This window comes from Bubalus kerabau, chromosome 17 (genome assembly GCF_029407905.1).
Source record: "Bubalus kerabau isolate K-KA32 ecotype Philippines breed swamp buffalo chromosome 17, PCC_UOA_SB_1v2, whole genome shotgun sequence".
Taxonomy (NCBI): domain Eukaryota; kingdom Metazoa; phylum Chordata; class Mammalia; order Artiodactyla; family Bovidae; genus Bubalus; species Bubalus kerabau.
In genome coordinates this window covers 17449653-17472963 of record NC_073640.1, presented here as the reverse complement: position 1 = coordinate 17472963, position 23311 = coordinate 17449653, and the positions used below count along the sequence as shown (strand labels likewise).

Sequence of the window (23311 nt, the reverse complement as noted above, 5' to 3'; positions counted from 1 at the left end):
CTCGGCCCAGGGCCAGCCTCAGTCAAGTTATTCAAGTTCTGGGCTTGTCTGCCACTGCCCCTGCCTGAACAGCTCCTGACTCCTTTCTCCCTGTTCCTGCAGAGAGCTCCGAGGAGGAGGAGGAGGACGCCCCGTCGTTCGCACCTTCCAGCTCGGTCGATGGCAATAACACAGACTCTGAGTTTGAGAAGGGCCTAAAGCACAAGGCCAAGAATCCAGAGCCGCAGAAAACCGTGACCCCGGTCAAGGACGAGTATGAGTTTGACGAAGATGACGAGCAGGACAGAACCCCGCCAGTGGATGACAAACACTTACTGAAAAAGGACTACAGAAGAGAAGCCAAGTCAAATAGTTTTATTTCTATACCCAAAATGGAAGTGAAAAGCTACACTAAAAACAGCACGATTGCACCAAAGAAGGCGTCTCATCGCATCCTGTCGGACACGTCCGACGAGGAAGACGTCGGCGTCGCCGTGGGGGCGGGGGAGAAGCTGAGACTCTCAGCCCACACCATGCTGCCCGGCAACAAGACCCGGGAGCCTTCGAACTGCAAGCAGCAGAAGGAAAGAAATAAAGTGAAAAAGAAGCGAAAGAAAGAAATAAAGGGCAAAGAAGTGCGGTTTGGGAAGAGGGGCGACACGTTCTGCTCGTCCGAGTCTGAGAGTGAGTCCTCCGAGAGTGGCGAGGATGGCGGGGACTCGGCAGGCAGCCCGGGCTGCCTCAAGGAGTCCCCGCTGGTGCTGAAGGACCCCGCCCTGTTCAGCTCCCTGTCCGCCTCCTCCACCTCATCCCACGGCAGCTCCACCGCCCAGAAGCATAATACCGGCCATGCGGACCCACACGCCAAGCACTGGCGGACAGACAATTGGAAAACCATTTCCTCTCCCGCCTGGTCTGAGGTCAGCTCCTTATCAGACTCCACCAGGACAAGACTGAGCAGTGAGTCTGATGGCTCCTCCGAAGGCTCCAGCGTGGAGTCACTGAAGCCAGTCAGGAAGAGACAGGAGCACAAAAAGAGGGCCGGCCTGCAGGGCACGCTACCCGACAGGAAGAACTCCTTTCACCCGAGTGGGGATGGCGCCATCCCCAAGCTGGACAAGGAGGGCAAAGTCGTCAAGAAACACAAGACTAAACATAAACACAAAAGCAAGGAGAAGGGGTTGTGCTCTGTCAGCCAGGAACTGAAGCTGAAGAGCTTTACCTACGAGTATGAGGACTCGAAGCAGAGGGCGGACAAGGCCATCCTCCTGGACGACGTGCCTGCTGAGAACAAGCTGAAGGGCCTGAAGCATGAGCGAGACCACTGCAAGAAAGAGGAGAAGCTCAGCAAGATGAAGTCGGAAGAGAAAGACTGGCTCTTTAAGGACGAGATGATCAAGGTCTCCAGAGAGGAGAAGTCGCTGAAGAGAATCAGGGACCTGAACAAGGACGGGGGCAGGGCCTTCCGGGAGGAGAAGGACCGTTCAAACAAGGCGGAGAAGGAGAGGCTGCTGAAGGAAAAGTCTCCTAAAGAGGAGAAGCTGCGGCTCTACAAAGAGGAAAGAAAGAAGAAGTCCAAAGACAGGCCCTCAAAGTTAGAGAAAAAGAATGACTTTAAGGAGGAAAAAATTCCCAAAGAGAAGGAGAAGATCTTCAAGGAGGATAAAGAAAAACTCAGAAAAGAAAAAGGGTATCGGGAGGACTCTGCTTTTGATGAGTACTGTAACAAAAGTCAGTTTCTGGAAAACGAAGACACCAAGTTCAGTCTCTCTGACGACCAGCAGGATCGCTGGTTCTCGGACCTGTCAGATTCCTCCTTCGATTTCAAAGGGGAAGACAGCTGGGACTCCCCAGTGACAGACTACAGGGACATGAAGAGCGACTCTGTGGCCAGGCTGATCCTGGAGACGGTGAAGGAGGACAGCAAGGAGAAAAGGCGGGAGAGCAAGGCCCGGGAGAAGCGCGGTGACAGGGACATCTTCTCTCGGAAGAAGGACAGGGACAGCCTGGAGCGGCGGCGAGAGCACGTGGCTGACAGGCACAGGGTCGTCCCCAGCTTTCTCTGCGAGAAGGACAAACGGCGGCGTGAGTCCACAGAGGGCAGCCGGGACCGGAAGGAGCCCCCCGAGGCTGCTAAGGAGCGGAGAGATGGGCGCGTGAAGCCCGAGGAGGCACACAGGGAGGACCTGAAGGAGTATGGCTGTGACTTTGGGAAGAGCCTGGAGCCCTGGGAAAGGCACCACCCGGGGAGGGAGAAGGAGAAGAAGGAGAAGCTGAAGCTGGAGAAACACAAGGAGAAGTCCAGCGACAAGGACAAAAGCGAAAAACTCATCCTTGAGAAATGTCAGAGGGACAGAGAGTTTGATAAGTGTTTTAAAGAGAAAAAGGATGCCAAGGAAAAGCATAAAGACGTGCACAGCAAAGACAAGGAGAGGAAGGCGTCCCTTGATCAAGGCAGAGACAAACGGGAGAAGGCCTTCCCTGGACTCCTCTCCGAGGACTTCTCTGAAAAAAAAGACGAGAAAAAGGGCAAAGAGAAAAGCTGGTATATTGCAGATATCTTCACAGATGAAAGTGAAGATGAAAAAGACGACTACACAGCAAGCGGATTCAAAGTCGGGGAGGCGAGTGAGGGGCGGGGGGACGGCCCCCCCGAGAGAGAGGACGGGCGGGAGCTGCACCCCCCTGACCGGCACCGGAAACACTCAGCCGACAGGCAAGCCCATGCTGAGAAGCAGAAGGACAAAGAGATGAGGGAGAAGAAGAAGGAGAAGGGGGCCGCGGACGGGGCGAAGGACAGGAGGGAGAAGACCTTCGAGAAGCACAAGGAGAAGAAGGACAGGAAGGACCGCACATCTGTGGACTCTGTGCAGGACAAGAGGAGCAAGCAGAAGCCACCTGAGAAGGGGGAGAAAAGGCCCCCTGTGGAGGACAAGGCCAAGACCAGGCACCGGGAGAGGCCGGACCGCGAGCAGGGCCGCGAGAGGAAGGCCAGCAAGGGCGCTGAGGCGGAGAAGAGCCTGCTGGAACGGCTGGAGGAGGAGGCCCTGCAGGACTTCCGCGAGGACTCCAACGACAAGGCCAGTGAGGCATCCTCCGACGGCTTCCCCGACCGTGGCCAGGACCCCAGCCTCAGCGCCCTCCTGGACGTGTCCTTTCCAGAGCCCCTAGAGGAGCGGGTGCGGGAGAGGGAGCGGCACCGGCATGCCTCGTCGTCCTCCAAGAAGAGCCACGATCGAGAGCGGGGCAAGAAGGACAAGCTCGAGAAGAAGGACAAGAGTGACGACTACAAGGACGCAGGCAGCCGGAAGGACGCCAGCCAGTACGAGAAGGAGCTCCTGGACAGCGACGCTTATGGCGCCTCCTACGGCGCCAAGGCTGACGCAGAGGATGAGCTGGATAAAGCTCTCGAATTGTTTTCTACCGAAAAGAAGGAGAAAAATGATCCTGAACGAGAGCCCCCCAAGAAGGTGGAGAAGGAGCTGCGGCCTTACGGCTCCAGCGCCCTCAGCCTCCTGAAGGAGAAGCGGCGGCGGGAGAAGCACCGCGAGCGGTGGCGGGAGGACAAGGAGCGGCACCGGCACCATCGCGAGGAGCCCAAGCCCCCAGCCAGGGACACCGCCCCCGGCACCTTCCGAGACAAGGCCAAGGACGAGGGTGGGAAGCTCGGCGAGGCCAGGCTGAAGGAGAAGATCAAGGAGAATCCCGAGAAGGAGAAGGGCGACCCCACAAAGCTCAGCAACGGAAACGACAAGCTGCTTCCGACCAGAGACCCGGGCAAGAAAGACGTGCGGCCTCGGGAGAAGCTTCTGGGTGACGGGGACCTGATGATGACCAGCTTCGAGCGGATGCTGTCCCAGAAGGACCTGGAGATCGAGGAGCGGCACAAGCGGCACAAGGAGAGGATGAGGCAGATGGAGAAGCTGCGGCACCGCTCCGGGGACCCCAAGCTCAAGGAGAAGGCGCGGCCCGCAGAGGACGCACGCAAGAAGAGTCTGGACGGCCCGCCCAAGAAGCCACCTGGGCCCGACCTCACCCCAAAGGACAGAAAACCTAAGGAGTCAGCTCCTCCTGCCCCCGCCACTGAGAACAAGCCCCACCAGGGACTAGCAGTAGACCCCCGGGACTGGCTGGCAGGACCCCACATGAAAGAGGTCTTGCCTGCGTCCCCCAGGCCTGACCATGGCCGGCCCACTGGGGTCCCCACCCCCGCCTCGGTGGTGTCCTGCCCCAGCTACGAGGAGGCCATGCACACGCCCCGGACCCCGTCCTGCAGCGCCGATGACTACCCCGACCTCATGTTTGACTGCACGGACCCCCAGCCGATGTCCAGCACCTCTGCCAGCGCCTGCTCACCCTCTTTCTTTGACAGGTTCTCTGTGGCCACAAGTGGGATTTCAGAGACCCCAGGCCAGACACCAACGAGGCCACTGTGCACGAACCTTTACCGCTCGGTCTCTGTGGACGTCAGGAGGACCCCCGAGGAGGAGTTTGGCCTCGGGGACAAGCTGTTCAGACAGCAGAGCGTCCCCGCTGCACCCAGCTACGGCTCACCAGGGCAGCACCCCGAGGACAAGGCCCCTGGCCCTCCAGCACCCGCGGAGAAGTTCGCCTGCCTGTCTCCAGGATATTACTCCCCGGACTACGGCATGCCCTCCCCCAAAGTCGACACCTTGCACTGCCCGCCTGCGGCCACAGTCAACCTCACCCCCTCCCCAGAGGGCGCCTTTGCTGGTTTACAAGCCAAGTCTTCCCCTTCACACAGAGATGAGCTTTTGGCCCCGTCCATGGAGGGGGCCCTCCCCCCCGACCTCGGTATTCCCCTGGATGCCACGGAGGACCAGCAGGCCACTGCAGCCATCATCCCCCCAGAGCCCAGCTTCCTGGAGCCCCTGGACGAGGGCCCCTTCAGCACGGTCATCACAGAGGAGCCGGTCGAATGGGCGCATCCTGCTGCTGCAGAGCAGGGCCTGCCCCCTGGCCTTATTGGGGGTGCTCCCGGTGACACGGCCGGTTGGCCTGTGGGGTCGGACCTCCTACTGAAGTCCCCACAGAGGTTCCCCGAGTCCCCGAAACATTTCTGCCCCGCCGAGTCGCTCCATCCTGAGCCCCCTTACCCGGGGTCCCCTGTCTCATACCCTCTGCCGGTCCCCGAGCCGGGACTGGAAGCTAAGGACAAGGCTGAGGGAGCAGTCCCAGCCGCAGTTTCTGCTTCCGAGGAGTCGGCCCCGTTCGCCCCTCCCTCCCGGCTGGAGTCCTTTTTCAGTAATTGCAAGTCCCTTCCGGAAGCGCCCCCTGACGCACCCCCAGAGCCTGCGTGTGTGACGGCCGTGGCTCAGGTGGAGGCACTGGGGCCCCTGGAGAATAATTTCCTGGAAGGTGGTCACAACCTGTCAGCGCTCGGCCAGGTGGAGCCGGTGCCCTGGCCCGGTGCCTTCCCTGCTGCCGAGGACGACCTCGACCTGGGGCCTTTCTCACTGCCAGAGCTCCCTCTCCAGACCAAGGACGTTCCTGACGTGGAAGCAGAGCCTGTGGAAGAGAGTCCTCTTGTTCCTCCAGAGAACACCCCCTTGGGGGCCCCTGTGCTCCCGGGCGGTGGGGAGGCTGCTGGGGCAGCTGCTGACCAACAGCTGGTGTTGCCTCCTGACCAGGCGGCCGCCCGGCTCCCCACCGAAGCTGCACCAGAGCCCCCGGAGGAGCCAAAGCCAGCAGCGCTGCCTGAGGCCACGGCAGAGGCAGGGTCCGGGCCAGACGGGAAAGCCCCTGAGGACTCCCACCCTGGCTCAGGGCTCACACCAGCTCTCTCAGAGCAGCGTCCACCAGGGAGTGGGGATGAGGAGGCCGAGGGCCAAGACGCCTCGGCCTCGCCCCACAGCACCCCCGATGCCCCCGGGGATGGCTCGGCTCAGGCCCACGTGGCAGATGGGGCCGGCCCTCAGGACAGTGCCGGGCTCGAGGGGCCCCCGGACAGCGTCCAGCCTGAATCCACCGAACCAGAACCTAAAGCGACAGCTGAGGCCCCGAAGGCACCCAAGGTGGAGGAGATCCCTCAGCGCATGACCAGGACCCGTGCCCAGATGCTGGCCAACCAGCACAAGCAGAGCTCACCACCCACCGAAAAGGAGCCCACGCCCACGCCCACCCCTAGGGCCAAGGGTCGCAGCTCTGAGGACGACGACCCCCAGGCCCAGCACCCACGCAAACGCCGCTTCCAGCGCTCCAGCCAGCAGCTGGCCCAGCAGATGCACACGTCCACGCGGCAGACACGTGAGGTGATCCAGCAGACGCTGGCCGCCATCGTGGACGCCATCAAGCTGGACGCCATCGAGCCTTACCACAGCGACAGGTCCAACCCATACTTTGAGTACCTGCAGATCCGGAAGAAGATTGAGGAGAAGCGCAAAATCCTGTGCTACATCAGCCCGCAGGCACCACAGTGCTATGCAGAGTATGTCACCTACACTGGCTCCTACCTCCTGGACGGCAAGCCACTCAGCAAGCTGCACATCCCCGTGGTGAGTGCCCGCCCCAGAGGCGGGGAGCAGCCCCCTCCGTGCTGGCCTCTGCCACTCGCCATCTGCCCACGACACTGCCCAGTGTCGCCTCCCGCCTCCTGCCCCACAGCCACCGGGTTGCCTTGCGCTTGGACCCCAGCCCACCCGCCTCAGGCATGCCCAGCCCCCTCTGCTCCCCTTCCCACAGCACGAGGCCTCTACAGAACCTGGCCCTAGATCCCTCTTCCCCAGGGGCCGGAGGGCGCTGCTCCTGCCCCCTTGAAGCAGGTCCCCACCCAGCAGGCCTGCCAGACACAGGCCTCCACCTTGCCCCCTTGCGCCGTGGTTCACCCCACATTTGCGCAGCTGTGACCATCCAAGCCGTGCATACCCCTTGTCCCATCCCCGTACTTGCATCTGGGCCGTGGGCAGGTCCTGCCACATGATCTCTGCAGAAGCATGTCCTCCACATTCGGCTGGCCCCCACCCCCCACCTGGGAGCAGGCACGGGGTTCATGGCCAGGAGAGCCCACCTGGGCCACCTTTCTCCACCTGTAGCCAGAGCCTGGCCGCTTGAGCTTCGTGATGCTCCCCAGGCGCCACCTGTTCACACGTGTGCACTACCTCGCCTCGCTTTTCGACACCATCCCCTTCTCTGCGGAAAACCCAGCTTTCCTCTTGTTCTGTCCATCAGGCTCAGGGGGGCCTGTCCTCAGACAGACGGGGCCTGAGGCACTAGGTTCAGGAACCTGTCCTGGGATCTCTGTTCAGTAAGAGGGACTTTTCTGCTGATTGTCTGTAGAACACTTGGAACTAGAAACCAGGCAACAGCCAAGGGTGCTGTGCCCCCCTGCCACTCGAGTTCACCTGCAGCAGCCTGCGTGTGTGCCAGTCTCAAACCTATCTGAGGTGCAGGGCTCGGGGTCACAGCAGGCCGCCCCGCAGGTGGGCCTGGGCTTCCACCCTCAGGAGTAGGAGGAGGGGTTCTCAGGGCCGAGACCCTGACGGAGACATCTGCCAGGTGCCCTGGGCCCTGAGGGGGCAGGCCAGCAGCTGAAGAGACCCAGCTGGGGTTTCCCTTTTCAAGTTTTGAGCTAATTTTAAACCAAAAGATTGGAAGACAGCAAATACCTTAAGTGTGGGCCTCAAGTGCAGCCCTTTAGACGGTCTGTCTGCAGCTGGGGGCTGTTCCTCCCTCCTGCCCCCTCCAGCCCATGGTCATGGCTGCACGTTTCCTGCACTGGCTTCTCCCTGGGGGGTGGCTGCCGGCATCCATGGGCTTCTCTGGCCTGGCAGCGTCTCTTCAAAAGTGGCCAGGCAAGCCCTACACCCTGGGGAGACGGGCAAGCCCACTCTTCTGTTGCCTCTGGGCAGCTGCGTCCCAGTATGCCTCACATTACTCGGTGCGTGAAGCCTGTGGTAAACAGCAGAGGACTCTGCTGGTCCTCTGTCCCCTGACCGTACCAAGGTAGCAGTGCAGACCCCCAGTTCTTGGCTTCCCTTGCCTCCTCCTCCCCTGCCCTCTTCACAGGTGCCTGCAGCTCCCTTGGGGCAGGGGGGCTCACTCACCTGCTCTCAGGGACAAGCATCCAGATGCTGTGGGCTCCTGGCCCCTGATGAGCCCATCTCTCCTGTGACCACAGATCGCGCCCCCACCTTCACTGGCAGAGCCCCTGAAGGAGCTGTTCAAGCAGCAGGAGGCCGTCCGGGGGAAGCTTCGCCTGCAGCACAGCATCGAGCGGGTGAGTGTGCAGCCGTGGGCCCAGGGCACCCAGCTCCCACCCTCTCAGCTCACCGGCCCCTCTTCTTCAGGAAAAGCTGATCGTCTCCTGCGAACAGGAGATCCTGCGGGTCCACTGCCGGGCGGCGAGGACCATCGCGAACCAGGCGGTGCCGTTCAGCGCTTGCACCATGCTGCTGGACTCAGAGGTGTACAACATGCCGCTGGAGAGCCAGGTGGGGCGTGGGCTGGGCGTCTGCTGACCATTTCCTCTGAAGCTCACATGAATTTCGGACACAAGCAGCCAGAGCGGCTGCCCTGGGGCTTCCTGAGCTCCTGAGCAGAGGACCCAGAGAGACTGTCGCCCTGGGGACGCGGTGCTGCCACTGACAGAAGGCAGGCCCAGGGGCCATTACCAGTGACTCGCCGGTCTGGGGCAGGGTCCAGGGTGCCACCTGTAAGAACACACGATCTGCCTCGTCGGTCCTCTAGAGTGGCCCCATGTGTCCACTCCAAGGGTCCAGCCCACCTCTGTCCCAGTAGGTGGAGCCTGTACCCCTCAGGGCCCCCACCCTATGCATGGACATGTCAGAGATCTAATGTGCAAAAAGCAAGCTGACTTGTATGCACCCTGACCTACTCTCATCAGCCGCTGCAGCTCTGAAAACAGCCCAGAGTGTGTCCTTCCGGGCCTGCCTTCTGCCTCTGTCTCTGTTCAGGCCTTGGCACCAAGTTCCCTAACAGGCTCCCGTCCCCCAACCACTGGCATACATGGAGGCTGGCCACATGTGACGTAACAGTGGTTATCTTTAAGGATACAAAACTTCAAAATGTGCCAGCAGTGACATGTTTTTCGTAAAACAAAAAAGCATTAATTGGTTAGATAGAAGTTTTGCTTTTTGCATCTAAAAGGAAAAAGGATCTCCTGACCTTGAAAGGGCGTTGTTGGGCTTCCTTTTGAAGGTCCAGAGACGGGAGGTCTTGGGCTGGGGCCCCTCAGGCAGGTGGCTGCCTGCGGGTCTGGGGAGAGGCCCCGCCCACCCAGCCGCCAGGAGCCGGTGGGGACACCTGGTCCACTCCTAAACCGCTGTCCACCGCAGGGGCCCTCAGCCACCTCAGGCCTCCCAAATGTCCTTTTCAAAGAAAAAAACCACTTGCAGTTTTCACAAAGAAGAAACTGGACAGATGCCATCGTGGGCCCACCCTGAGGGGGTCCAGAGTCACCTGCAGGGCGGCTCCACCCTGGACAGTGTTGGGGGGCGGCTGTTGGGCCCATAAGGAGGGTGGGGGTGTGTCCTGCCGGTTGGCCCTTGATGTGGGGACACTGGGGTTCCAGCACCTGCACCCCAAGTAGGGGGGCGGATCTTGACCGCCAGGAAGCTGCCCCTCCCGGACGCTCACGTGCACTTGGTTCTCCCTGCAGGGCGATGAGAACAAGTCAGTGCGGGACAGGTTCAACGCCCGCCAGTTCATATCCTGGCTGCAGGACGTGGACGACAAGTACGACCGCATGAAGGTGAGCCCCCCTCCCTGAGCGGCAGCGGCGGGCCGGGCTCTCCGGGTGGGGGCGGCTGCTGTGGAGCTGCGTGTGGAGGAGGCAGCTTCACACTGGCTCTGAGCCCAGCTGGCAGCAAGCGAGCGAGGCCTCCCCGCCCCCATGTTGCCTCTTAGAGTGTCTTCCCTCCTGTCCAGGTGTGCGGGGAGCAGCTCCTGTCACCAGCTGGCGGTCAGACCTCTGTGGGACCCCACCTTGACCCTCCTCAAAGGTCACAGCATCCACCAGCAGCCCTGCCCTGGATGTGCTGACCAGTGCAGCAGGCAGAGGACAGGGGGGAGATAGAGAGCTTAGCAAGTAAGAAGCACGTCCTCCTCTGTAGGCGCGTGAACACACACCAGCAGTGATGCGCCTGCTGCAGGGTAGCGCCCATGAGGCAGGGCCTGCTGAGTGTGGAGTTGATGGAGGCGAGACCCAGGTTCCACGCTGGGCTGCCAGCCTCACCCCAACCTTACCTCGGTGACCCCTGCCCCCAGCACCATACCCAAGGGGGTGGCCAGGGGCCCAGAGCAGAGAGGCAACAGCTTACAGGGCGTTCAGGCTTGGCTGAGGCCGTGTTTCTGACAAGCTCCAAGGTGTGGAGGTCACATGGTCAGTCCTCCCACCACCAGCCTGCCTGAAGGGAGCTGCCTGGAAAACTTTGCTATAGGGAGATACTTTTTGACCAAAGTAAAATGAGACTTGGTACATTAAAAAGACCACGTGAGTCTAAATTTCCTTAATGTGCCAAGAACTTAAAAAGTAATGGACAGAAAAAGAAACTGGTGAGGAATAGAGAGTGCAGGGGCATGAAATGGCCACACCCCCGTGGAACGGGCTCCTTGCGCGTGGCCGCTCGTTTGGGACCACAGGGTGGACGAGGTCCCACTAGGAGACAGGCCACCCTCCTCAGGTCCCGCATCTTCAGGGCAGTTTTCTGGGTAAACAGGCATGCCTGTGGGGTGTCACGGGGTTTCAGCCTAACAGTTTCATTTCAGTCACTGAAAACTCGGACTGTACAGCAGTTCAGAAGCCCAGGAGTAGCTCAGGCTCGGGAGCACCCAGAGATGGAGACACTACGTAGTACCTTAAATTAAGTAAGAGCAGCGCGACTCTGAGGGTCATGAGTGACTGCGTGCCGAGGACGCCTGGCCTGCTGGTGCACACAGGGCTTAGTTCTGAAATAGTTTTTTAAACTGAATTATTTTAAAGCAATTGAGAGACTGTGATATCCTGCCCTAGATGTTTGTGTGCTCATCTAAGAAAAGAAGATGAGCTTCCTGCACAATCACTGTCACATCGTTAAGTCTGTTAACCCGAGTCTGTGCTCCCACCCGCCATGCGTCTATCTCCCATGTGTTCCCAAAACATGCCCCACACCCCCATTCCCTCACACCTCCCCTCCCAGTCCACACGTGCTGCCTCGGGTTGTGACTCATCTGGCTAACCCAGGTACCGTCCTCATTCCAACACTCTGCATTCTTAATGTGAAATACACAGCACAGACTTTGTATTAGTCTGTTTGCCTTGGTACCTATTTCTAATACTGAGAATGCAAATGTTAAGCCAATCTCACCAGCCATAAATAAAGTAATTGTAAAATGAAAAGAGAAAAGCAAAACTGCTACAAGTTCTGACTAGAGGCGAAACCCCCAGGCACAGGGGCATGAAGCAGGGATGGACAGACGCCTGTGTGCTCAGCAAGGCCACTCACTGGGCAGGATGAGACCCAGATGCGAGAGGCCGTCCCAAGGCCAGAGCTTAAAAGGGTTCCCCCACCCCGACCTCGCAGAAGTGCCTCGGCAGGGGGAGTGGGCGGCAGGGTCTCTGCTCCCTCTCACCTGCCACATTTCCCGTGCAGACGTGTCTCCTGATGCGGCAGCAGCACGAGGCAGCGGCTCTCAATGCCGTGCAGAGGATGGAGTGGCAGCTGAAGGTCCAGGAGCTGGACCCCGCCGGGCACAAGTCCCTGTGCGTGAACGAGGTGCCGTCCTTCTACGTGCCCATGGTCGATGTCAATGACGACTTTGTGCTCCTGCCGGCCTGATGCGCAGGGACAGCTGCACAGGACACAGGCGAGCCCCCTGACGTCTGCTGCCGAGTCCAGGCGGCGGGAGGAGACCATGTCCCCAGTGGGGACGCCTAGGGAGAAACCGCGCTGGGTCCCTGGTGTGCCTCCTTCCCACCAGCCCCCGCGGGAGGACGCGGAGCCGGGGGCACAGGCGTGGGCACGGTGGCCTCGGGCTCTTCTCCAGCGGCTACGCAGGCATCTCAGGAGCTGTAGGATGGAGAGCAGTCTTTAAATTCCTGGTTCCATTTTTGATCGACTCGAGAATAAAACTAAGGCGTCTACCCCTCAGCAGCAGCGGTCTCTGGTCAGAGGGTGGGGAGAGCACCGGCCGGCTGCCATCCTGTCACCACGAAGCTGCCGATGGCTCGGGCCTCAGACCGGGGCCAGGACGCTGGGCCGGGCGAGGGCCTGGCTGCGCCGCCCGCCCGCCTGCCTCACAGGGACACGGAGGCAGGACACTCAGTTGTGTTTTTAATGGAGTCAAATCCATGTGGTTTGTATATTTTTTCCTTTAATCTTGGGCATTTTGTTTCTCTTTCTGAGAACATAACTTGAAACACTACAGAGCCAATAATCATATAAAAAGTGTACCCGTAAACGCTGTACAGTTTTATACACGTTCACAATGTACTTTTGCTGCCTTCTAGATAATTTATTTTGCAACACATTACTGCACAGTTGTAAATAACTTATGTACTGTAACATCACTTCAGTTATGTGTAAAGAAATAAATAAATTAATTACATGCTCTTTGTACACAACCCCTCTCAGGAGGGCAGATGTGGCTGTGAGGGGAGGGGTCCCTCCCTGGAAACCTGAATGCCTTCAACCTTTTTCCTTTTGAAACAAATTATACTTGCACCTCCTTTCCTGCCCTTACTGGGACCCGAGGGGCTGTCCTCTGCTCACAACCAGGTGGCTTTGAGGGTGGGGGTCACCCAGAGGCTGTGTCCCCAGGGCCCATCAGAGCAGGAGGAGACAGGCAAGGCGTGAGCCATGGGACAGCTGGTGCCCTGGGCAGTGCAAACATGGATCCCTGGTATCCCAGCTCCCCATGGGACCCCGCCACGCAGGGTGCCCACCTAGGACACGGGTCCCACCTGAAATCACATACTCTGATCTCTATGAGTCAGAGATCTGGGCTCATTACGTCTTGGGGTCTGTGCTCCTCTCAGGCCAGGGGTGTCTTCTGAGCAGAGGTGCCCTGCCCACTCAGTTCACAATGCCCTGTCCAATGGCTGGCCCAAGGTGGAAGGCAACATTGTAGGCAGCAGGGCCAAGCTGGGGTCAGCCTGGCCTTTGGGCGTATCCTTGGGCACCTTGACCCCCCACTCCAGTGCTTTTCTATACCTGGTAGGGGTGGGAGCTGCAGACACATCCCCATTCAATTTCCTCTTTGTGGGCTCCCTGGCCTAAGCTCTCACCAGCCCCCCAACTTTGTGTTCCCCCTCATCGCCCAGCACCTTTCTCAACATCAGGAATTAGGCCACACCTGTTCACCTGGCCCATCCTGGCCTCAGCACCTTCAGGCCACCCCCATGGAGATCCTGCACCTGGTGTGGGCCCCACCTGCTGCAGGTGCTGGTTCTGCACCAACGAGCCTGTGCAGAAGTGCACCCCCCGTGTTCTGGCATGTCTGAACCACAATGACGTGACTCCCAGCCACAAAAGACAAACGTCACAGATGCTGTCATCTGCATGCCTGTGCATGGGTGGGACCCAGAGAACCAAAAGGAATTAAATTTCAGGATATGTAGAGAAGCCGTAACACTCAACCATTAAAAAAAAAAAAAAATTCTATTAAAAAATGGGCAAAAGACTTGAACAATCCTGTCTCCAAAGAAGATGAACAAATGGTCAATAAACACACGAACAAATGCTCAACATGACTAATCCCTGGGGAAAAGCAAATGAGAACCACGATGAGATACCCCCTTACACCCATCAGGATGGCTGTGCAGGTGCTGGTGAGGATGTGCAGAAAGTGGGACCCTCCTCCACTGCTGGTGGGAATGAAAAATGGTGCAGCCGTGATGGAGAACACTGGAGGTTCTTCAAGAAATGTAACATATGATCCAGGGATCCAACTTCTAGGAACATACGCCCCAGGAACTGAAAGCAAGGTTTCAAAGACACGTCTCCACCCCAGTGTTGACTACAGCACTGTTCAAAACAGCTACAACATGGGGTCAGCCCGAGCTATCCACCGGCAGGCGGATGCATGAGGAGAGGGTGGAGTCGTTTTTCAGCCTTTAAAAAGAAAAGAGTGAACCTTAAGGACTTATACTAAATGAAATAAGACAAATACTGGACAATTTCACTTATATGACATACTTCTGAGGAGTCAAAATCAGACAAAATTTGACACACTTTATTTTCCTGGGCTCCAAAATCACTGCGGGTGGTGACTGCAGTCATGAAATTGAAAGTTGCTTGCTTCCTGGAAGGAAAGTTATGACAAACCTAGGTGGCATATTAAAAAGCAGAGACATTACTTTGCCAACAAAGTTCCATCTAGTCAAAACTACAGTTTGTAGTCATGTATGGATGTGAGAGTTGGATCATAAGGAAATCTGAGCACCAAAGAATTGATGCTTTTGAAATGTGGTGTTGGAGAAGACTCTTGAGAGTCCCTTGGACTGCAAGGAGATCAAACCAGTCAATCCTTTTAAAGGAAATCAACCCTGAATATTTGTTGGAACACCAATGCTGAAGCTCAGGCTCCAATACTTTGGCCACCTGGTGCAAAGAGCTGACTCATTGGAAAAGGCCCTGATGCTGGGAATGACTGAAGGCGGGAGGAGAAGCGGAGGACAGAGGACAAGATGGTTGAATGCTATCACCAACTCAATGGACATGAGTTTGAGCAAACTCCGGGAGATAGTGAAGGACAGGGAAGCCTGGCCTGTTGCAGTTCATGGGGTTGCAAAGAATCGGACACAATTTAGTGACTGAACAACAATGGTACTAACACGTAAAGGGAGAAATTGAGAGGAATACAGTAATAGTAGGAAACTTGAACACCCCCATTTACACCAATGGATAGATCCTCAACAGAGAATCAGTGAAGCAGTAGAGATCCCAAATGACACAAGAAAACAGACTTTAGTTGATCTTTTCAGGACATTACATCCCCAAACCCTGAATACACATCCGAGTGCACACACGGAACAGTCGGTAGCACTGCATGTGCCATGCGTGCTGCATCACTGCAGTCGTGTCCGACTCTTTGCAACCCTATGGACTGTTGCCCGTCAGGCTCCTCTGTCCATAGGATTTCCCCAGCAAGAATACTGGAGTGGATTGCCTTGCCCTTCTCCAGAGGAGCTTTCCGACTCAGGGAGCAAACCCATGTCTCTTGCACCTCCTGCATTGGCAGACAGATTCTTTACCGCTAGCCCCACCTGGGAAGCTGCTAGGACCACATACCAGGGCATAAAACAAGTCTCAACACATTTAAGAGGACAGAAATTACCCCCAAGCATCTTTTCTGACCACAATGGCATGAAACTCAAATTGACCACAGAAAAATAAATGACCACTCTTTTCTGTGGCACTTTGGAGGCATTTCACCATTTCAGGACGAAGCTGAACATCTCTTTGCTGGTGGATGATGAATAACACTTTGCACCTTTTATGAAAAGCGTGTGGCCAAAGAAGTTGCTGCTGACCCTCTGGGTGAAGAACACAGGAAGGTCATGTGGTCTGAGTCAGTGGTGGGGATGATAAACGAGGCTTCTGAGCCTGCCTGGCACTGAGTGAGGGGCGTTCCTGTCCCAGTCTGTACCATTCTGGATGCCAACCTGAGTGCTCTCAATTTGGTCATTGTTTAAAAAAAGGAGGGGTAGAGAAATATTCCTGGACTCCCTGACACTACTGTACCTCACTGCCTGGGGCCCCCAAAGCTGCACAATCTACAGATTTTTCAATCTCTAAGTAACGTGATGTCCTCCAGGACACTGTGAGAAAGCTCCTAAACAGAGAAGGTAAGAAACCATCAACGCACCCGAGGTTCAGTGTCTTTCTACTTCACTCCATTCTGCAGCAAATCAGCGTATTGGAAAATAAGGAAGAGGCTGCAGAATATGCTAAGTTCTTGGCCAAGAGGATGAAGGAGGCCAAAGAAAAATGCCAGGAGTAGACTGCCAAGAGGAGGAGGCTGTCCTCTCTGATAGTGTCTACCTGAGCCCAGTCAAAAATGAGATATTCTAAGAGTAACAAATAAATAAGCTCAGACATCAGAAATGAAAGAAAGGAGGGGGGAAAAAAATCACATGGAGGCTAAACAACATGCTGCTGGAAAACCAATGGGTCAGGACTTGGAGTGGTTAAGACTCCGCTGGCCAACGCAGGGCACTCAGGTTTGATCCCTGGTCCAAGAAGATCCCACATGCTGTGGAGCAGCTAAGCCCATGAACCTCAAACACCGAGCCCATGCACGGCAACTACTGAGCCCAGTGCCTGGAGCTGCGCTCCACGGAGGGGCGGCCACTGCGTGAGAAGCCCACACACCACAACTGTGCAGCTCCCACTCGCGGCAACTAGAGAAGCCCACACAGCAGAGACCCCACACAGCCACAGATAGGTGATCTGTTTTTAAAAAATAGGTCAATGATGAAATCAGAGGAAATTTAAAAATACCTTGAGAAAAATGAAACTACAACCATACAAAAGCTACAGAATGTAGTAAAAGAAGTTCTTAGGAGGAAGTTCACAGTGATACTGGTCTTCCTCCCAAAACAAGACAGATCTTAAACAATCGAACCTACCGCTTAAAAGAATTAGAAGAACAAACAAAAACTAAAGTCAGCACAAGGAAGAAAATAAACATCAGAGAGGAAGTAGGTATTTAAAAAACAGAAAAAAATCAATAGAGAGTTGTTTCTCTTTAAGGATAAACAAGACTGACAGCTCTGACCAGGCGTACCAAGAAAAGCGAGGACCCAAATGAACAAAAGCAGAAAGCATAACAGCTCCTACCACAGAAACAGAGAAACCGCAAGGAGACACTACGTGCAGTTATATGCTAACAAATTTGACAACCTAAGAGAAATGGACAAGTTTCTAGAAATACACAGTCCACCAAAACTGAAGAAGAAACATAATTTGAAGAGACCAATCATTTGAAGTGAAAAAGAGTCCATAATTAGAAAAAAAAAAAAACAACTCCCAGGCTTCCCTGGTGGCTCAGTAACAAATAATCCACCTGCCAATGCAGGAGACATGGGTTTGACCTCTGATTCGGAAAGATCCCACATGCCGTGGAGCAATTAAGCCACAGCTACTGAGCCTGTGCTCCAGAGGCCAGGAGCCACAGCTATTTAGCCCATGTGCCGTAGTGAGAAGCCCAAGTACCACAATTAGAGAGTAGCCCCTGCTCTATGCGGCAACAAACACCCAGCGCTGCCAAAAAAAAAAAAAAAAGAAAAAAAACCCCTACAAATGTAAGTCCAGAACCAGATGGCTCCAGAGGTGAATTCTACCAAACATATAAAGAACTTATACTGATTCTTGTCAAACTCTTTCCCCCCAAAAAAGAAGAGGAGGGAACACTCTCAAAGACATGCTCTGAAGCCACCATTACCCTGATACCAAAACCAGACAAACACAATTACAGGCCAATGTCTTTGATGAACAAAGATGGAAAAATCCTTAACAAAATGAGCAAACCAAATCGAACAACACATAAAAAGAACAAGCCAAAACCAAGCGAGATTCATCGCAGGTTCTTAAGGATGGTTCAATATAGGTAAATCAGTCAATGTGATACACCACATAAAAGACAAAAACACAATCGTCTCAACAGATGCAGAAAGGCATTTGACACAATTCAACATCGATTCATGACAAAAACTCTTAGCAAAGTGAGTATGGGGGGACCATACCTCAATATAATAAACGCTATTTATGAGGCTTCCTTGATGGTCCAGTGGTTAAGAATCCACTTTGCAATGACGGGGACACTGGTTTGACCCCTGGTCCAGGAAGATCCCGCATGCACATGCCTCAGGGCAACCAAGCCCCTGTGTCGCAGCCACTGAGGCCGCACAGCTGAGGCCCTGCTCCACAAGAGAAGCGCCACAGTGGGAAGCCCGTGCACAGCCACAGGACCCAGCGTGACAACAACAGCAAATATATATATATGTATGTATGTATTTTTTAAAGCTATTTATGACAATAAACTGTGGAAAATTCTGAAATAGATGGGACTACCAGACCACCTGACCTGCCTCTTGAGAAACCTGTATGCAGGTCAGGAAGCAACAGTTAGAACTGGACATGGAACAACAGACTGGTTCCAAATAGGAAAAGGAGTACATCAAGGCTGTATATTGTCACCCTGCTTATTTAACTTCTATGCAGAGTACATCATGAGAAACGCTGGGCTGGAAGAAGCACAAGCTGGAATCAAGATTGCCGGGAGAAATATCAATAACCTCAGATATGCAGATGACACCACCCTTATGGCAGAAAGTGAAGAGGAACTAAAAAGCCTCTTGATGAAAGTGAAAGAGGAGGGTGAAAAAGTTGGCTTAAACCTTAACGTTCAGAAAACTAAGATCATGGCATCCAGTCCCATCACTTCATGGGAAATAGATGGGGAAACAATGGAAACAGTGGCTGACTTTATTTTTCTGGGCTCCAAAATCACTGCAGATGGTGACTGCAGCCATGAAATTAAAAGACGCTTACTCCTTGGAAGCAAACTTATGACCAACCTAGATAGCATATTCAAAAGCAGAGACATCACTTTGTCAACAAAGGTCCATCTAGTCAAGCCTATGGTTTTTCCAGTAGTCATGTATGGATGTGAGAGTTGGACTGTGAAGAAGGCTGAGCGCCGAAGAATTGATGCTTTTGAACTGTGGTGTTGGAGAAGACTCTTGAGAGTCCCTTGGACTGCAAGGAGATGCATCCAGTCCGTCCTAAAGGAAATCAGTCTAGAATATTCATTGGAAGGACTGATGCTGAAGCTGAAACACCAATACTTTGGTCACCTGATGCAAAAAGCTGACTCATTTGAAAAGACTCTGATGCTGGGAACGATTGAGGGCAGGAGGAGAAGGGGATGACAGAGGATGAGATGGTTGGATGGCATCACCGACTCAATGGACATGGGTTTGGGTGGACTCTGGGAGTTGGTGATGGACAGGGAGGCCTGGCGTGCTGCGGTCCATGGGATCACAAAGAGTCGGACACGACTGAGCGACTGAACTGAACTGATGACAAACCCACAGCCAACATAATAACAATCATGAAAAGCTGAAAGGGTTCCCACTGAAATCTGGAGCAAAATAAGGACGCCCACTGTCACCTCTTGTATTCAACACAGAAGACTGGACGCCGTAACTACAGCAATAATAAAAGAAAAAGGAAAGGCACCCAAACTGGAAGGGAAGAGGTAAAAGTCACTATATGCACATGATATGCTACTGTATACTGAAAACCCTAGACTTCACGCAAAAACTACTAGAACTGATGAACAAATTCAGCAAGGTAGGCGGGATACAAGATTAACATACAGAAATGGGTTGCATTCTTCACATCAACAATGAAATAGCAGAAAGGGTATTTAAACAGTAACTGCTCATTTGTTTTGCCATGCCACGCAGCATGCGAGCACCTTAGTCCCCTGACCAGGGATCAGACCCATGTACCTTGTCGTGGGAGTGCACTGAACTGCCAGGGAAGTCCCGCAATATCTTTTAAAGCTGCACTCCCCACAATAAAGTGTTTGGGAATAAACCTGACCAAGGAGGTGAAAGACTTATACACTGAGACCTGTAACATTGATAAAGGGAATCAAAGATGATTCAAAGAAATAGATATCCCATGCTCTTCGATTGGAAGAATATTGTTAAAATGGTCATATTACTTGGAGCAATCTACAGGTTTAATGTGATTTCTGTCAAATTACCCATGACGCTTTTCACAGAACTAGAACAAAGTAATCCTGAAATTCATATGGAACCATAAAAGACCCAGAATCGCCACAGCAAACCTGAGGAAAAAGAACACAACAGGAGGCATAACCCTTCCAGACTTCAGACAATACCACAAAGCTACAGTAATAAAAACAGTGTGGCACTGGCAAAAAACAAGACATAAGACTCAGTGGAACTGCCCTGCAGATGCCGGACTTGCCGGCACCACGGGTGCGGCCGCCCTGCTGTGCCTGTGCCGTTGGGGCAGAGAGGAAGCGGCTATTTCTACGCTCAGTGCTCAGAACTGTGGGCACTAAGAATGGTTTGTAGCCGGACATCAGTGGAAAAAAAAAAAAAAAAGACTCAGTGGAACAGAATCCAGAACCCAGAAAGAAACCCACACAAATCAAGCTTTGACAAAGGAGGCACCAATATGGGAAGTGGGAAAAAGTGTCTTCAACAAGTGTTAAAAAAAGCTGGACAGCTACATGTAAATCAATGAAGTTATTGAGAACACACTCTCTCACCATTCACAAAAATAAACTCAAAATGGCTTAAAGACTTACATATAAGATACCATAAAACTCCTAGATGAGAGCACAGGCAAAACGTTCTCTGACATAAATCTTACTAAAGTTTTCTTAACGTCAGTCTCCTAAGGAAATAGAAAAGAAAAATAAACAAATGAGACCCAATCAAAGTTTTGTACAGCAAAGGTAACCATAAAACAAAAAGACAATCTACAGAATAGGAAAAAATATTTGCAAATGATGCGACCAACAAGGATTTAATTTCCAAAAGATACAAACAGCTCATACAACTCAACAACAAAAAACAAACCACCCAATTGAAAAGAGGACATTAGACCCACATAGACATCTCTCCAGAGAAGAAATACAGATGGCCAATAGGGACATGAAAACATGCTCAACATCACTAGTGGTCAGAGAAGTGCAAATCAAAACGACAGTGAGGTACCACCTCACACTGGTCAGGATGGCCATCATTAAAAAGCACAAAACAAATGCTGGCTCTGATGCCCGTGTGCCGCAACTCCTGAGCCACACACCACAGATAGAGAGTCGGCACGCTGCGATGAAAGATCCCACGTGACACAACAAGTATCCCACATACTGCAGCGAAGACCCAGTACAGCCAAGTTAAAAACAAATGCTGGAGAGGGTGAGGGGCAAAGGGGACCCTCCTGCACTGTTAGTGGGAATGTGAGCTGCTGCAGCCACTGTGGAAAACAGTACAGAGGTTTCTCATCATCCAGCAATCCTGCCCCTGGGTATATATCCAAACAAAACTGTAATTCAAAGAATTAAGATACATCAGCCACTATGTTCATAGCAGCCTATTCACAGTAGCCAAGACATGGAAGAAACCTCAATGTCCATCAGCAGATGAATGGATAAAGAACATGTGAGATATATACATGTATTTAGTATATGCAATGAAATACTACTCAGGCATAAAAAAGAATGAATAATGACAACACTGATGGCAACTAGAGATTATCATCATAAGTGAAGTAACAAAAAACCAAATACCATATGATATCACTTAATGTGTGTCATCTAAAATACGACAGCACGAAGCTGTCTGTGAAACAACCAGAATCACAGATACAGAGCACACACTAGTGTTTGCCAAGGGGATGGGGGCTGGAGGAGGGATGGAGCAGGAGGCTGGAGTTAGCAGATGCAAACTATTATATATGGAATGGATAAATAAGGTCCCACTGTACAGCACAGAGAACTATATTCAGTGTCCTATGATAAACCATAATGGAAAAGAATACAATAAAAGAATGCACATCTCTCTGTATATGACTGAAACATTTTGCTGACAGCAGTTAATAATACAACATTGTAAGTCAACTATACTTCAAGAAAAACACAGATACAGACACACATGTGTGCACACACACATGCATGCATCCACACATAACACACACATGCACACACACATATACATGTACACACAATACACCCACATGTACACAATACATATGCACACACATGTACATACATACACACACACCCACACACAACACACACATGTGTATGTGAACACATGTAACATGTGTACACACAATTCATACATATACACACATGTATACACATGCACATGCAGACATATATAATATACACCCAGTACACATATGTACACACAATATAATTGCATACACATTCACACATATACACATGCACATATAATATACACACATACATATATGTACAGACACATACATACATACATACATACATACATATCAATTTGGGGGGGGGGAGACCTGGGGAATAACATGCCCCGAATACTCTTCAATGCTCTGACATACCCCTGGGAACACAGAAGGCCATGCATATGTGCAGGTCTGTGTGCACATGTAGGAAATAACAGAACCCTGAGATCTCGTGAGGCCTGAGGGAATTTAAGAGCCTTTAGGTAAATGGGAGATGACTTCTGGATCACAGACATCTCTGTCTAGTCATCAGCTGAGCAACAAGCTAAGAGTACAGAGACCTCCTGACCCATATGCAGCAGGGTCTCAGACTTTACAGAATCCTTTCAGGAAAGTCACTAAACACAGAAGGGAGACAGAAAGTCTGGGGAACAGGAAACTGATTTCTTGAGTCACCACATTATACTGATGTTATTTAAAATGAATACTTTTGAACAGAAACTTAGTTATACAAAGGAACAAAGTATGGCCCATAAACTAGGAAAGTTTTCAAAAAGAAACTAATAGATACTATCTCTGAGTATGCTCAAATGTTAAACATACTAGATAAGACAAAGTCAGCTTTCAAAAATCAGGTTCAAAGAACTAAATGAAACTATGTCTAAGGAATTAATATGACAGAATGGTTCTCATCAAGAGAATACTAGTAAAGAGAAAAATTATTTTAAAAAGAAAACAAATTCTTCAGTTGGAAGTACATTAACAGAATTTGAGTGGGCAGAAAGAAAGTAAAAGTTGCTCAGTTGTGTCTGACTCTTTGAGACCCCGTGGACTATACAGTCCATGGAATTCTCCAGGCTGAAATACTGGAGTGGGTAGCCTTTCCCTTCTCCAGGGGATCTTCCTAACCCAGGAATTGAACCCAGGTCTCCTGCACAGCAGGCAGATTTCTTTACCAGCTGAGCTACAAGGGAAGCCCTTGAGTGAGAAGAACCAGCAAACCTGAAGACACGTCAACTGAGATTATCATAATGTGAGGACCAGAAAAAAAAGAATGAAGGAAAATGAGCAGTTCCAGAGACCCTCAGGATGTGACCAAGGGTATCAATGCTGACAGGTAGGGCCAGAAAGAAAGAGACAAAGGGGAAGATGGTTAATTTTATGTCTGTGGCTAGGCCACAGTACCCAGAAATTCAGCCAAATATCCCTCTAGATGCTTCTGCGAGGATATTTTAGATGAGGTTAATATCTACTGTAAATCACTAGAGGCTGAGTAAAGTAGATATTATGGGGCTCACAGCAAGTTGCCACCCAGTTGCTTCAAGGCCTTAACGGAAAATGACTGAACCCCATAGAGAGGAGGGGAACCAGCCCCAGAATTCTTTAAAATGCAAATGCAG

General features: G+C 52.7%; 1 protein-coding gene, 1 long non-coding RNA gene and 1 other non-coding gene across 17 annotated transcripts in view; 2 read left to right on the top strand and 1 right to left on the bottom strand.

Moving 5' to 3' along the window:
- Positions 1-12576, top strand: part of ANKRD11 (ankyrin repeat domain containing 11) — a 119261-nt gene extending 106685 nt beyond the window's left edge. For 13 of the 15 annotated variants that reach the window (XM_055553144.1, XM_055553152.1, XM_055553142.1 and 10 more), the window contains 5 exons: positions 103-6494; positions 8117-8215; positions 8286-8429; positions 9617-9709; positions 11589-12576. In XM_055553144.1, coding sequence (XP_055409119.1) covers positions 103-6494; positions 8117-8215; positions 8286-8429; positions 9617-9709; positions 11589-11774 — 6914 coding nt within the window. In that variant the 3' untranslated portion in view covers positions 11775-12576. Of the gene's footprint in view, positions 1-102; positions 6495-8116; positions 8216-8285; positions 8430-9616; positions 9710-9885; positions 10046-10725; positions 11019-11588 lie in introns of those variants that run through there. The other 2 variants (XM_055553155.1, XM_055553156.1) reach the window with 2 other exon arrangements.
- Positions 12577-13918: 1342 nt separating this feature from the next.
- LOC129631884 (uncharacterized) overlaps positions 13919-23311 on the bottom strand; it is a 44900-nt gene continuing 35507 nt past the window's right edge. The window contains exon 3 of the long non-coding RNA XR_008704220.1: positions 13919-14048. This is a non-coding gene — a long non-coding RNA (uncharacterized LOC129631884). The remainder of the gene's footprint in view (positions 14049-23311) is intronic.
- LOC129632619 (small nucleolar RNA SNORA43) lies at positions 19930-20063 on the top strand. Its single transcript, XR_008704609.1, has one exon. It is a non-coding gene; the product is annotated as a small nucleolar RNA SNORA43 (small nucleolar RNA).